Raw genomic sequence first — 16,298 nt, 5'->3', positions numbered from 1 at the left:
CATCAAAATCCATAACGTCACGGTGAACTGGTGCGGGAACTTCGAGGCGGCGTCGCCACCGGTCGTTTCCTTCTTGCCCCCTTTCTGACTTGTCAAGCGTCTTTTTCGCGGCAAGAGTTGGCGTTTTGTTTTTTGGTATTGTAGTACGGTAAATTACTATAACACGTGAAGACATCCTTTTTCTTCAGTGCCTCCTTTACAAACAGCCACTCTGATGCGCGGCCCTCGATAACTTTGCTGGCATTCTAGAATAAGTGCCCTGCACGTGTGCACGCGCAGAAATGCGCCAGTGCCACTAACCGCAAGTCGTCTGGTGCAGGGCCAGTCGCGGTTTCCCACTTGCACACCGAGTGTTCTACACTCGGTGTGCTTCAGTGGACCACACTGTACCTGTGTGCTGTTAGTCAAGTCGCTTGATCGAGTTTGAATGTCTCGAGCGGCAGTATACGTATTTTCAGCATGTTCGCAGTCTATTCTGCTTTGTTTTAGGGCTCTTTCTTTTTAAATTACACGCGTGCACATTGCTTCACGTTTGCTTCGTCATGCTCACCTACTGTATTACTCTACGACTGATAACACCCCCCACCCCGCCCTCTTCTCATCCCCAGTGTAATGCCAATAGGCGCAGTGGGTGTGTGTTAAATAAATAAATATTTATTTATTAAAGAAAGGTTTTAATGTCGATCGAAAATTTCTGATATCTGATTGCCTAGTTTTTGACAGTACATGAGTTATTTGGCGTACCTGCCGTAACGACCTTTCCGGCTTTGAGGATAATGAACGGTGCGATTAAATGCGCGTCAAAACAGGCAAAATAGCTGGTAAAAAGATGAAGTATGCTAAGGTTTATTTGTTTTGTTGAACATAACTTACTCTGTGCAAACGCCACAGCTCACTTACAATGCAGTTCAGAAAAATATTACCGGCACTGGCCGCTTGGAAGGAAGGCACGCGTTTATAACGTCTGCCTGACGGTCTTCTGCTATGTTGCTACCAGAGTTTTGCGAATATTCGGAGCTTTCGAATAACAATGCGAGTAGTGTATTATTCAATGCGGTTTTCGAAAGGAATAGTCACCATCCTTATACGAATATATTCCGAATACTTATCGAATATTTCAGAACGTCAAATGCGCGCAAATAAACATGAAATTGTAGAAGAGTTGTAATCAATTGTATTCCCGCGGGTGCATTGTTTATAGGCATCAGTCCCGAGAACTAACGCAGTTGAGCAGGCTGTATGTACTTCGCTCAGGGAGCCCTTACCCTACACCGGCTGACAGCGACCGTCTGCACTCTCCAAAATCCTGTGCAAGCGAACAAACAGCTTACTTGTTCGTATTGCTCCATTTGTGCTTTTAACGAACAACGATTCTTAACTTATGTAGGGCCGCCGGAAACCCATCGTGTTTTCTTATGGGTATATATATGTACCAAGACCCGGCGCTTGGTTGTTCACATGGGTTCTCATGTCGAAGTGGGGCTCCTGTAGGGATTTACGAATTGTACTTGGGTCGCCCCTTGTCCCCACCACAGCTTTGGTGAAATAGTCGCGCATCTGCCGCTTCAGTGGGTGCCAGACGAGTGGCTCCACCGGGTACCCTACCGGTAAAATTAGGTACAAGCGCACTCCCGGCCCAGTGCGCGGCAACTATGGGAGTTCCGGACGCTTGGAAGGACACACACACCTTACGGGGAAGTTGGCAGCGTGGGCCCGCCAGACTCTCTTTTTGAGAGTAGTCTGGCGTTTTGTTTGCATTTTGCATAGCCGTCTTACGAACCTGCTCCGAAGCAACGCAACCCTGAAAAGGCGGACGCGGGGCTGCTTGCATCCGTCTTTATAAGCCGGTAGGTGTCCGGCGGTCGGCATCGGACCACGCACATCGCGCAGCCGAGCCGGGCGTCCTACCCACGGAGCCACGACGCAGATTACATTAGTTATTTTGTTTCATCCTATATATGCGTAATGGGCACGTAGCTTGTTTATGATTCTAACCGAGTTATGCTAGTTCTTGTATCATCTTTCATTGCTTCGTTGCATAGCACTTTTCATGCTATGCGAATTACATTATAGTTACCTTCCTCTTTCGCTCTATACGTGTAATGTGTACATAGTCTGTTTATGATGTTAACCAAATGGTGTTATTTTTATATCATGTCATATTAATTATGTGCTCGTTTTGCACCCACTCCAGTAATGTCTCGCAGTGAGGCGGCAGTATGCGTAAATAATAATAGGAAGAATTTACTAACGTTACGAATAGTATAGGATGTGTGAGCACCATTTTATATTTTTGTGAAGACGGCTGATCGTTACCGGAAAGCTATTGCGAAAGTATTCGATATTCGATTCGATTGACTTATGGCCCTATTCCATTCGTATTCTATTCGGTCTCAAGATTATTATTCACACATCTCTAGTTGCTACTCGTAGTGCGGCCCGATGTGGTGGCGTAACAAACTATCGAATGAGCCGTTGCGAGTGCCAAAAGCTGCCACTGACTTGCTTACACGTGACCACCTTTTTCCTCATGACGCCACAACACCCATGTCACCTCATCCTAAGTAGTTCACGGAAAAGCTTAAAATGAATTGTTGAGGGCGTTCCGAGGCTTTCTAGTACGTTTTCTAACTCAGAAATAAAATTCTTGAGTTAGACTACGATATACATTTGCCACTGCATTCTTAGGCTTTCACCGACTACGACGGCGTCCGTGCATCCACATTCAAACCTTGCAGCTATTGCGGTGTCGGGGCAATTATCACACAATGACGGCGCTGCGGTTCGCAGGTGTTTCCGGCCTTGGTGGCGCTGGAGATAGCCTTCGCGGCCTTCAAGCAGGCCGTCCACGAAGATTCACAGCGGTTGTACGATTTCAAGTTGCCCCACCTGGATGCATACACGGATAAGCACATCTTCTTCATCACCTACTGCCACACCCTCTGCGGCGCCCCCTCCGCGAGGGAGCGCTGCAACGTTCCTCTGCGTCACTTCCTGCCTTTCCTCAAAGCCTTCCGCTGCTCGCGGGACTCTGCGATGAGCGCCGCTGAGAAGTGCAGCTTCTTGGACGCCTAGACACCGACTACCGGCTTACGCAATTTTTCGCGTTTACGATACAAGTGCATTGTTATAGCTGTGTCTTACGTTTGCGTAGCTCAAGCTAATCTCGATTGTTTAATGGTTGTATGACGTACGCAAACACGCGTCGTTTAGGTTAGGCTGTGAGCATTATTAATTTTTCTTTGTTTTATTGATTTCCGTCAGCCCTGTACAGGGCTTTCACAGGAGTGGATAAAGATGCGTGTATGCCACACAGAGAGCAACACGAAGGATCATATGAGCTGAAGTGATGTCTTCTCTGGTTAGCTAACAATTCAAGTACCAGAAAAAGAACCAACAAAACAAAGTAATAATAACTACCCTTATACACCGAACAAAGAAAAAAGGCAACAGCCGCAAGGCACTAATAACCGCTAATATATGCTGTGACAACTGCGCCAGCAACTATTACACTATATTCGACGTTTCCCTGTCAAGCTGTCACATAAAAACATGTATATGTGCCGAATAGTGGATAATTGAGGTCTGTTATGTTTCAGCTCAGTGAATGTACTCGCTGTGCCGTGCCGGCGACTTCTCGCATATAATTTACCGCTTCAGTAGGGTAACATTTTGGCTGAAGCATGGCTTCAGATGAGTGCGGAGTGATTTGCGACTGTGGAAAATCGCCAAAGTTCTGTTACGTAAGCTTTGAAGCTAGCCTAAGGCGGTTTCAATAATGTATTCTCCGAAGACAATCGGGCGCATCGAGATGAAAGTTTGCAGGATTAACTTTATTGGGAGCAGCATTCTGCTGGAATGTCACTTGCAAAGGTGCTTTGGGGACGCTGTAGAACATGGTCAGCTTTCAGCTAATTAAGGGTCTTTTTGACGCCTTTAGAAGTAATTTTTTTTTGCTGTTTGCCACCTACTACTAGCCATATCGAGATGGAAAGTATTCGCGCGAACAAGTAAATTGGAGGAATTCACAAGTTGCAAGTACATTGCGGGCACCGTAGGAAATTTCACGATTTGCGCAGCAGCCTTTAGAAAACTAATTACAGTACCGAAAAACGTTCAATTGTCGGTAGAAGAAAACAAGACATCTCCGCTTGAAACTAGGTTTAGACTTGTTTTTAGGATTCAAAACGGCGCATACGATACAAGGACACAGGGCAGAAAAAGAAAACCCTAGTGCTGATTTTCATCGAGTACTGCATTCAAAGCAGACCGAGGAAATCCAAATAAACAAGTGACCATACCCGAAAATGGGATTCGTTTTGGGCCGTGGTTCCAAAAATCAGCACCAGGACTATGCAGTATAGGACTGATGCAAATCAAGTTCTTAAGAATGAGAAGCACTGACCGCTGGTTGCCGACACGCATGTTGTTGGTAGAGGTTAACGTACGCGTGAGTCAGGTGGTTTGCATGTTTAAAAACAGCGAATGTGTCTGTGAAGAGAGGAGCCACATAGCTTGCAATGCGTGATGCGTCACTACATGCGACGCATGCGCCGTATTGGCCTAGTGACATCTTTGACAGAACTTTTACAGAGAAGCTGTATATAGCTACCCTGCGGGGGGCGGTGGTCAATGTCCGTCCGTTTACGGGTCGCGTCGACATGAAAAAATTTTGTCTCCAGTTTCTCGCGAATGCTCTGTAGCTCTCAATTTAATGTAGGAATCTTGGAAGAAATTGTACTGACATTGGCAGCTGAGGCGACTCCATAGCCATTACGCCGAGTTTAATTTACTCGTCATAATTAGTAAGTTCACAGCGAAGTTGTAAACGTTACAAAATCCGCGTTTGCTGTCCGTCAATGGAGGTAGTATGCGTGGTTACAGAAAACGGCTGTAGCGCTTGTTTTGTCGAAACTATCCCGAAACAAATTATATGACAATTAGCTACTAAGACGGGTTAACGTCACACCGAGTTTGATCTATTTTTCTTGGTTACGTAATTCACGGTGAAGTTGTAAACATTGTGGGATTCCCGTCTGTTGTAAATGCATGGGCTTCTACGGGAGGGAAGCGGACAGCCCCATGTTTTCACACGTGCACTGAAAACATGAGGCTGTCCGACACGACCAACGCGCTGCTTTTTCCTGTAGCTCACTCGTCTATCGTCAAGAGTGCGCTTGCGGCACTACTCGACTTTTGCAGTGCGACGCAGAGCGCGGCTCTGAGCCCCGCATTCGCTTCTTACGTTTTTGTTTTTTTGCCGCCTTCTCCTTTCCTCTCTCCATCTTTTTCTCCCCAGACGCCATTCCCCGTGCAGTGCTGTTGAGGTGTCCTCCTGTGAGAGACAGCTACGGCACTGCACTTATCTCTTCCATTCACTTTAATGTCACTTGACACACGCCCCATGTTTGTCTGCTAGAATAATACTCGAGCCCTTCCAAGTTTCATTCCGCTAATTAACTAGGAAGTATGCTCAATCGCTAATTAGAAACAAACTTGTTTTGTTTCGTGCACTCCTTTGACTGCGCCCCGGTCAACGCATATCGTCGCCAACGTCGAGGCTCGGTTTAACGGCCCAGCTGCAACCTATACACACTGTTACTATCATGGGGCGTTGTTATAATAATAATAATAATAATAATAATAATAATAATAATAATAATAATAATAATAATAATAATAATAATAATAATAATAATAATAATAATAATAATAATAATAATAATAATAATAATAATAATAGCATTCTTATTATCATTAAAGAAGCCACTTCTTTCGCGGAGAGATGTAAAGTAGCGTGTAAAGGCCGGCCACCGGCCTGTACGTTCACGTGAAGTCGCTCGCAGCAAGGAAAACAACCGTACTAAGTCATCCTGCACGTGAGTGAAGCCTACTCTGACAAAACTTTGTGCTTCTATTAGGTTGACCGATTTTTAATCGACGCCTCGCTGCTGCATACCTCATGCATTCCGCGTTGTAAGCCGTTGTAAGCATGCCGGGATGTACGCCGCGTTGTAAACCGCGGCTTAACATTTGATGCCCATGTCACATTGTTACTTTAGATCGACATACAGCTCGATCTGGACCTGGTACAGCCGCACGGTCACTTTGGATCGCGATTTTGTCGATATGCGTTCAGTCGATCGTGATCCGCGCATCGAGTTCGAACTTCACGATCGCGATCGTAGGCTGTCGTCAGCACCGCCATGCCGAGTGAGCCAAACTAACTCGATTCGAATTGTTAGGCTGTGTAGCAGGGACCATGCTTGATCGATCTTGAGAAGATCTTGATTGAAGGCACTATGTGATACCACGGTGTTCTAACGACGTGTGCTTTGTCGTCGTCTTGCACGGCGCCAAACGAAAGCTTTTCGATTTTTGAAGCAGTTGTAAGCGGTCTGTCATGGATCACTGCTGAACACAGAGTCGAGACCTACTTGGCGACGTAGTCGGCGCAACTACGAGTCGCTTCGCGCAGCAATTAAGTGAGACAAACGATCGCTTATTTATCAGGTCTTTTTATTCGTAAGATTATGCTCATCAGCTTGCCGCACTGTGTAAACGTCGGGAAAAAGCACCGGGTTGAAGTCAGGACGACTTTCGATTGAGCTGTTTTCTCCAATCAATCAATCAATCAATCAATCAATCAATCAATCAATCAATCAATCAATCAATCAATCAATCAATCAATCAATCAATCAATTTTATTTATTATTTATTTATTTTCAAATACTGCAGCCCTGTTCAGGGCTATTGCAGGAGTGGAGTACAGTAAACATAAGAAACAGAAACAAAGGCAGTTGAACATAATAGATAATAGAAAAAAACAAGGGGAAGCCATATTAACGCACTATTGCTTCTACAAAATCACGTAGCAGATAGTTGACAGGATGGGTGAACAATCGAATGTAACAGCTCGGAATCTATATGTCGCCTTGTGCATAGAAGAGATAAAGGAATTCATTGCAGATGAGGGTGAAAAAATACGATCACAGCGATGACAAATGAAGCGAACAGCCTTCCTTTGCACCGATTCGACTTTGTTGATGTCGCACACTTTATACGGGTTCCAAACGCATAAAGCGTACTCTAGTACAGGACGAATGAGTGTTTTATACATTAATAATTTGGTGTCTTTTGGCGATTTAGATAATGTTCGTTTAAAGTAACCTAATTTTCTTCTGCTGTAGATGTGATGTGATCAATATGCTGGGACCACTGCATGTTGTGCGAGAAAATAACTCCTAGGTATTTGTACGCCCGTGCCCGTGGAACTATTCTGTTATTGAAAGCGCACACATGCTGTGATGCGAAATGGCTGTTTGTGAATGACACTACTACGGTTTTTTGAAAGTTGATGTGCATCTGCCAGTCCGTAGGCCAGGTGCAAAATCTGCTGACGGAATGTTGAAGTAAGGCGTGATCATTCGGAGAAGAAATTACCTGCTATAGGACACAGTCGTCGGCATAAAGACGGATTTTTGACTTAATATTGTTCGGAAGGTCACTTATAAAGATTAAAAATAACAAAGGTCCCAGAACAGAGCCTTGTGGAAGACCTGATGTTACATTTACAGTGGAGGACGAAGTGGAATTAAATGAAACGAATTGAGAGCGCGAGTTAAGAAAGCTAGCTATTCAGTCGATCAGTCGAGGATTACTTAAAATTAGGTTTAGTTTACTTAGTAGCTTGTTTTGTATAACCGTGTCAAAAGCTTTGGAAAAGTCTACAAATAACGCATCAGTTTGATTGCTAATATCAAGATTTCTAGTAATGTCATGTGAAAATTTTACCAGTTGTGTTGTTGTGCTGAAACCACGACGAAATCCATGTTGTATGTTAGAGACAATTTTATTCGATTCAAGGTATTCTGTTATATGCTTGTGTTTGATATGTTCTAGTAGCTTTCCGGAATTGGAGGTAAGCGATATAGGTCTATAGGTCTATCTGTAGTTGGAAAAAATTTGCTTTTCACCAGATTTATGCAGAGGCAGGACCTTGGCTAGCTTCCAAGAATGGGGGACGATGCCTGAATTCAAGGATTTGTGAAAGATAACCGCCAAATAACGGGAACACCAGAGAGAGTATCTTACTAGAAAGCTGTTTGGAATGTTGTCAGGACCAGTGCACTTCTTTGTGTCTAAATTAAGAATCATGTTTAGGATGCCGTTCTCACTGATTACCACATCACCGATAGAAAGCTCAGGAATAGTATTTGTGAACGGTGGGAGAGAGTTGTTGTAATGCGTGAACACTGATTGGAAATAGACATTAAAAGCATTAGCTATATCGGAGGGGTCTGAAATAGCCGTGCCTTCTAATATAAAGGAAACTGCAGCAGTTTTAGTTGGTGTGATGGAAGTCCAGAATTTGCGCGGGTTAGAGTGTAATAATTCTGGTAGTTCAACTTGAAAATAAAAGTTTTTAGCTGTTTTCATTTTGATACGTAGCTCTTCCTTAGCGGTGTTAAAGCGAATTATACTGTCAGGATTACATGCTTTTTTCAGTCTGCGCAGACGACGAACACGACGTGATATATGCAGTATGCTGCGATTCATCCATGGAATTTTAGGATTTCTCTTTTTAGTCTTGAGGGGAACAAAATTGCCAATGCATAGTTTGGCGATGCGCTCAAATGCATCAACTAATGTGTGGACGTTATCACGTAGACCAAGTGCTTGGAAGGAATCAAAGTTAGAAGCTAAAGTGGCTGTTATTGATGTATCATCAGCATGAGTGAAGTCGAAAAACTGTGTAATATTAGACTGAAGCTTAATAAATGAATAGGGAAGGCACACGTGTACGGCTTTGTGGTCAGAAATGCCACTGATCACATCGCACTGAAAACCAGTTTGAACGAGCTGAGAACTGAGAAAAACTAAGAGAGAATTATGGCGTGTTGGAGCTTGTACGATTTGAGTAAGACCAAGGGATAATGAAAGAGAAAGAAGTTCCGGAGAAATCGAAAGGTCACGACCTGTGCAACTCAGGATTCGCCAGTCAATGCCCGGTGCATTAAAATCTCCCATGAACATAAGGTTATAGGTGCCGAAGTCGTGTTCGTGCATGAATATGCTAAGCCTCCGTAAATCTTTTAATGAGGAACCTGGAGCGCGATAGCATACACCAAGAATTATGGAAAGTTTGTTTAAATATAGCTTACACCAAGCAACTTCTACCTCAGGTGTGTTAGGGAGCACAGAAAATTTTAGGTCTGAGCGAATGAGCAGCGCAACACCACCACCTTTACCACTTAATCGGTCATTCCGTATTGCTACATAGCCGGGTAGGCAAAATTCAGAGTCAAACACGCCATCGTGCAGCCAGGTCTCTGTTATGGCCAACGTTACTAGACTAGCTTCAGTTTTAAAACTCGGCGTCGTTGCGCGGAACCGCCACCCGCCCGCGCGTTCGTGGCGCTGCAGTCGCGCCCGGCTTCACTTCCTCACTAGCTGGCTAGGCGGCCGGGCCGGACTAAGCACGCGGTGCAGCGTTAGTGTAGTCTGTGGTTCGTTGTTGACGGCGAATTTCAGCAAGCATGTCATCCTTGAAACTGTAGCCTTCGCCGAGTTTCGTAAGAATATCAGCTGACGATGCCGACGTGCTGCGTACCTGGCTGCATAGGCCGCTATCGGAACGATGTCAAGTTTGGCGCACCACTTTTTCTGTGCTCCCAGCAATGCGAAAGCGTCGGCGTGAAAAAGAAATTCCTCGTGCCGACCGGGAACAGTTGTTGTTGTTGTAGCCTGTGATGCGTGTGGCTCCTACCCACGTTGGGGCATTGGCCAAGAAATGGGTGGATTATTCGAAATTATCATGGAGCAGAAATTTCCTAATAGCTATTAAAATATCATTGAATAGCGCAGAATTATCTGTTAAATAAAATCAGGAAGGTCATATTGAATGAGTAATAATTAATTTAATGGTAAAAACGAAAAGAAAGGAATTTGGCAGGGCATTCGTTTAGATTCCGTAAGGAATGTTCCGACAGCGAAGCATGCATCCCTGCGGCTGAATCCCAAAGTGCACGCTCCGAACGAAAGAAGACCGAGATAGATAGATAGAATAAACTTTAATGTCCAACGAAAAAGGTGATCTACCCACCCCCCGACACGCAGGTCGGGGGGCGAGTGCCGCCGCCTCAGATGCAGGCTGGGAGGAAGACCGGGAGAGAGAGAGAGAGAGAGAGCGTAAACCTTTATTTCAAATCAGCAAGATTTGAGTCCGGCGCTGAGCCGTGCTCCCGCAAGGGCTGCAGAAAACAGCGTTAACCTTTCCTTACCCCTTCAAGAACCACTTCTCTCTTTTAGTGGCTCTGGGCACCCGCCGCGGACGCGGTTCCGAGACCTTGTCTCGAAGCGGCTTCCTCGGCTCGCGAAATCAATGGCACGCGCTCGTGCCACTGCTCCCGCGTTCGTCGTCGTCTTCCACAGCTGGCTGCATGGCCGTTCATCTTTCCAGCGTAGAATTTCGCTTCACTTCTGTCGTCGTAATGGAGAGGCCGCGTTTACGGGGGTATGAGCCATTGCTTAAGGGAGTATGAGCCACTCATGGTCTTACGTAACGGAAAGATTTATATTTTGAAGAAATTTAATTTCAAAGAATCACAAGCGGCAAATCGCAGGCGATGGCTGCTAACCACACCGCCGAGCAAACTCGAGACATCGAACGCAAGCGACTACTGCGGACTGCGGGCATACCATCAGTGACGTCGTTCTCTCTCGCAGCCGATTGTCTGTGTAACCTCATAACTGAGAAATACTTTAATGAACCCTCGGGGTTAACCCAGTGCTAAACACAGGGGCCGCACGTTTCAGCTTCGCTCATTAAGCATCTTGACGGAATGAAAAATCCGGCTTCTTTTTTTGTGTGTGTGTGTGGCTTGTGTGTACAAAGACCGACCTCATCTTTCTTTTTGTAGCGCTTCTTTGGCGTGGTGACAAGCTTCGGTGGGGATGAAGATCATCCTAAAATCACGCACTTTGGCCAGATATTCAGGCTCCTTAGCCTAAACTGCGCGAAACGTTAGGACGACAGGAAGAAACACACGACATTTAGAGACGCAGCTTCTGCGCTTCGCTGTATGCGTTTCTTCCTTTCGTGCAGTTTACCCTTCTTTCAGTATTAACGAACTGGTGCGATAAATCTTATTGCTGTAGGTGGATATCGCTTTCTCGTGGTGTCACTAATTCGGACAAGGGGAACGCCAGCGAGCGTGAAACACGCACCAACGGCGGCCCGTCCGCACGAGCTCAAGGCTGTGACGAGGCGTCTGCAGTGGAGCCCGATGGAACAGCGTTGCCCTCTGGCGGCTGACACAGAAGTGGCGACAGCGGCTGTAAGCGCGCGGGCGGGGAGTTTTACAACTGAAGCTAGTCTAGTAACGTTGGTTATGGCCACTACGTGGGAAGAATATGACGTAACAAGAGTGAATAAAGGTACGAACTTGTTAACGATACTTCTAGCATTGAAACACAGAATACTTAGCTTACCAGTAGTTGACGGCTTTAGAAACAATAGGTGTGTTAGGAGCATGACCAGAATCGCGCTTTAAACTGTCTGTACCAGTGCCCCATATGTAGCGCGTGTCATCAATGTAGGCATGATCGTAGCGTAGTTTCACTCTGGATCCATTATCACGAAAACTTGCAGTTGCTTCCCACAGTTTCTTTCGTAAGGCTCGCATATTCGGTGATAAGTCTTCAGTGATGTATAAACCAGACCCTTTCAGTTTCCTAACATTTTTCATAACTTGAATTTTTTCCCTAAAGTCAAAAATCTTCGTTATGATAGGATGCGATCGCCCTTCTTTTGATCTGCACACACGGCGGCAGCGCTCAATATCTGGACATTTTATCTGACGTTGTTTTGTTAGCACCTGTGCTACAGCTTGCTGTAAAGAAGCAGTATTTTCATCACGTGTTTCCGGTAAACCATGCAAAAGAATATTGTTCCGGCGTGAACGGTTTTCTAACTCATCGAATTTTGAAGTGAGTTTAGTGATAGATTCCCTAAGTGAGAATTTCGGAGTTAAAGGGAAGCTGAAACACTTTTCGAAAAAAAATGAGTTCTCTGCGGTATTCTACAGTTTTGAGTCCCCTGAACACGAATATCTGGTTCAAAAAGGGCGGAAGCAAACGAAAGCGGCTGTTTTTTCAAGAAAACGCGCACCAGTGCCTCAGGGCATCGCGCGAACGCCGCCGTTGTCCGCGATTGGTCGGGGCCGCTGTGACGTCATTCGCGGCAGTCGCCGGTCGGCGCCGCCGTTTCAGAGCGTAGCACGCTGTTCTGTTCGGGCTTCATAGCTGAGTTGTAAGCATTATGAACGTTCTCGCTGTCTCGGACAGCTTGTATTTTCGCCGTACATGTTCGAAACGACAGCCGATACGGAAAACGATGATGGCAACGGCGGCAACGACGATGTTGAGTGTGCCAACAGTGAGAGCGATTTGTGCACCTTCTCGCGCGTTGGAAATCTTAGCTGGTACGTATGTTTCTTTTTCCATGTAGCTGCACGTTCCAATGACGGGAGAAAAAAATGCGCTAAAGTGTCACTGGGAACTTGCAGCTGAAAGAATGCCGAAGCGCTAACTTCTCATTAGATTGTAAACACGGGTTAAATTCCGCGATGTCAAGCACCTTGCCGCTGCTTGTCTAAAGTCCCGTGGTTTTTTAGTGTTGATACACGATCGCGAACATAAGTGCCGCGTTTTAAAGCGCGCACATGCAGAGCTGCGAGGTACAGTCATGGAAGTTGCTTATCATACACATACAGAGATCGCCAGAGGTATTATATGTGCAATATTCATAGTATGGTGCGACGACTTTGCGATTGTGGCTCGATCAAGAATCGGTATGCGTGCTCCATGCTAGTGTTGACATAAAGATATTAGGCAGTTTTAGCACCGCCTTGTGGTAAACACGATAACTGCAACCGTACGTCGAATGTCACTAGGCAAGCCTATACTCCATTTCCTAACTCAGGTGCAACGCTGTGGAAGCTACGCACGAAGTCCGGTCACAAAAATTTATTACTGCGCGCGTTTCTGTCTATACTTCGCAGCGCGCCAGCGGCGTTTGCTCGCGCGAGCATGCACGTGAAGCTGCCGCGACGGGCTGCAATTAAAGAATGCCAAAAAGAAAATTAATTTAAAAGAACGTGTTAGCAGCCGTATTGTTTCTATGGGTAAATTTTTTTTTCATTCAGAACTGAGCTTAAATATGCAAAATGTTCTCAAAAATCGGGTCAAGAAACACCGAACTTTTTCTAAGTGCGAACGCAGCCACTGCAAGAAGTCTCTCCAGCCTGCACAGCGTTGCACCTGATGTATGAAACGGAGTAGAGCAGCGCTAGCAACAACGCGTTTCCGCGTTTGTCGTAAGACTATCCGGCTATCGCGGAAATGGTCCGAGCACAGCACAGTTGATTTCGTCGGCACGAACTTATCTCTACTCACCGCACTGCGCTGTAAGCTTCTTGTCCTTCGGGAACCTGTGAAACATCACATCGTCTCGCCCTCCTGTGTTCGCGCAACCGAATGCTGCACAGAACGAGGGCATGTTGGGCGCCCTTGGCTGTAGGCACTCACACAGCACAGAAGGAAAGAACAGTTTACGAAAATCGCAAAAGAAAACAAACATGAGCGGCGGCGGCGGCGGCAGATCTCTCGTAGCGTCGTTCAGTAAAGCGCAGGACGGAAATAGGCATGCCAGCACATGCCAGCACGCCGGTCCGGCAGCTCAGTCCCCGCGAATGACGTCACTCTCGCCGGTTCTCTCCTCTGGCAACCACCTCACCCGGCGCTCCGGGAAGCGATGGGGGCGTGTCCGCGGGGGTGCTTTAGAAAGCGATTTCTGCCCCTTATATAAACAAAACGAAGAAACATTTTTCGAACCGTATATCATTAGGTCTGTTATTCCCAATCCCAGCAATTCATGGAAATTGAAAACCGTTTCAACTTCCCTTTAAGCTTGTCATACGTTGCACCACTGTCAACAGCTGCTGTAGAAGATTCGAGCCAAGATACACGTGTTTCAAGGGCTTCGAAGCGGGAATTAAAAGATTCCTTGATATCGGTAATGTCACGTGCAGTTTGTTTCTGACCAGCCAACAGTTGCGCGAGAAGATTAGCCGTCTCAGGAGGGGAACTAGGGGAGCACTGACTGCTACTTGTAGTAGTGTTATTAGCCTCGCTTGACGTTGATGTGCTTGCCGAAGGCACCCCTCTAGGTCCAGGGTAAAGTTCAACGCCCCCACTCAAGATAAGGCTATGGTAACAGTGCAAAATGCGAAAGCAGCAAGTAACAACACTGTTCGGGCAGAACAGCAGCAGCAAAAAGCGGTCATCAGAACGGTAGCTATAGGCACCTTGAATATAACATGCCTGCGTAAAAAACAGGCAGCGTTTTAGCAACATTCCGGCGTCGTTGCTGTTCTGCCCACTGAAGGAAGGTGCCGTTGCTAAGACCTTTATATCATCCGGTGTAGACGTCGCTGACCGCAGCTTAGTGGTGATTGGTAGAGCAACGATTACATCAGCTAGAAGCGAAGCATGTGGGAGGCCGTCGGCAAAGCCACGGGGTATGCCAGGGCTATCACCAACAGGAGTGACAGGGCAGTCCATGGGCACGCCATCGCCTCCATCCACGTGCCGGTGAAAGGGAAGCACGGAAGATAAGGCAGCGTCACCGCAGAAGAATCCATGGAAGCATCCCAAGAACTGCGTGAAAAACAGGCAGCGTTTCAGCAACATTCCGGCGTCGCTGCTGTTCTGCGCAATCAATCAATCAATCAATCAATCAATCAATCAATCAATCAATCAATCAATCAATCAATCAATCAATCAATCAATCCTGTCAATCAGGATATGCTTAGAGTATATCCTGATTGATTCGTCTGGGACACATTCGGGGCCATCTGCAGCTGAAAAATGAGATTTACTAACCACGAGATCTGAATTTATACGAGGCGGATGTTTGTTTTTCCTCGTGTACAATGATCGAGGTTCATTATGCCCTTTTCACAAGGACCGATTTCGATTGCGAATTCGTTTGCTTGCATATGCGCTTTGCTTTCGTAAGACGATTTCGCAAATGTAAAGTCGCAAGAAAAATCGCACCATGTGAAACTGCGCCTCTGACGCCAGTAGCCGAAACGAGTATCGTGTATGAATTAGCGCTCGCCGGAACAAAATAAACTTCCTTGGCATAAAATATGCTTATCACACACGCCAGTGTTATACTGATCATACCAAATCTTAAGGCTACATTAAGCAGTCGTCAAATCTGCACAGTCGTGACAAATGTCTTTTAAATGTTGAGCAGGTGACCTGGCCGTGACCGCTGACGTTGCACAAGCTGCGAAACGCCCACGATTTACATAACAAACCCTTCTCACAAACATGACGACAGAGGCTGACTTACGCTACTCCCCTCACAGCTGCGATCCACTTCTTTCGCCGTTCTAGTTCGTAAGGCCTGCCAGGAAACATGTACAGTCGCCCAAATCTTTAACTGGTGTGCAGGAGCGGCGACTTTTCCGGGCGTCAGCGCCGTATGACGCGGCGAGGCTGGAAACAGCCTATAGTAGACGATGGGCCCAGCTGAGCGCGCTTTGTCCGCATGCGCTTAGCCTCAGACTGTTTCCAGCCTCGCCCCGTCAAACGGCGCTGACGCACGGAAAAGTCGCCGCTCCCGCACACAAGTTAAAGATTTGGGCGACTGTACGAATTTATCCCGGGCTGGCCTTCGTGGCTCTGAGTCTCTTATGCAGCAGTATCGTCGGTTCCATTTGTTTCTTTTCGCACCTCCGCAATTTCGACGCTTGTCCATGAAGCGCATGCCAGTGCACTCTCGGAAGACGTATCCGAAAAAAAAGAGGGGATGGCTAATTAACAAAGCAAGACGGCCTCAACCGTGGCCAACACAAAGTGCAGTGCGCGTGAAGTAATACACGGCGAGCCGGCCAAGCAGCAGAGCTACCTACTCAGAGTTGCCGCATCGCTGCGGCAGATGGCGCCAGGGTTGCCGCAAACTCGACTGTACGGAGCCTATAGTGTGTCTTTTCCATCATTTGTCCTCGTTTTGCGTACGCTGTTTTAGGCTATACAATATGAACCTCATACAAATTTCCCACTCAGCCATTTTACTTAGAATTAACTGTTGACGCTAGTGTCCTAATTAAAGAAATGCGCAGATGCCTCTGCCCTGGTAAGCTGCGTGGTTAGAATTTCAGTTGTGCTTCAGCAAGGACGCGCGAATGTGCCGTTCGTTTTGTCTTATGTAGAGCAGGAACTGG

At 46.4% G+C, this 16,298-nt stretch overlaps 2 protein-coding genes across 4 annotated transcripts in view; one reads left to right on the top strand and one right to left on the bottom strand.

The window, feature by feature from the left end:
* Positions 1-3,340, top strand: part of LOC135897069 (neprilysin-1-like) — a 53,781-nt gene extending 50,441 nt beyond the window's left edge. For all 3 annotated transcript variants that reach the window (XM_065425650.1, XM_065425651.1, XM_065425649.1), the window contains one exon: positions 2,791-3,340. In XM_065425650.1, the coding sequence (XP_065281722.1) occupies positions 2,791-3,075 (285 nt within the window). In that variant the 3' untranslated portion in view covers positions 3,076-3,340. The remainder of the gene's footprint in view (positions 1-2,790) is intronic.
* Positions 3,341-13,439: 10,099 nt separating this feature from the next.
* Positions 13,440-16,298, bottom strand: part of LOC135897076 (uncharacterized) — a 29,238-nt gene continuing 26,379 nt past the window's right edge. Inside the window, exon 2 of the mRNA XM_065425653.1 lies at positions 13,440-14,721. Coding sequence (XP_065281725.1) covers positions 13,915-14,721 — 807 coding nt within the window. The 3' untranslated portion in view covers positions 13,440-13,914. The remainder of the gene's footprint in view (positions 14,722-16,298) is intronic.

This window comes from Dermacentor albipictus, chromosome 5 (assembly GCF_038994185.2).
Source record: "Dermacentor albipictus isolate Rhodes 1998 colony chromosome 5, USDA_Dalb.pri_finalv2, whole genome shotgun sequence".
In the NCBI taxonomy this organism is placed as follows: Eukaryota; Metazoa; Arthropoda; class Arachnida; order Ixodida; family Ixodidae; genus Dermacentor; species Dermacentor albipictus.
The sequence above is the reverse complement of the archived record's forward strand: the minus strand, read 5'-3'. Positions and strand labels throughout refer to the sequence as shown.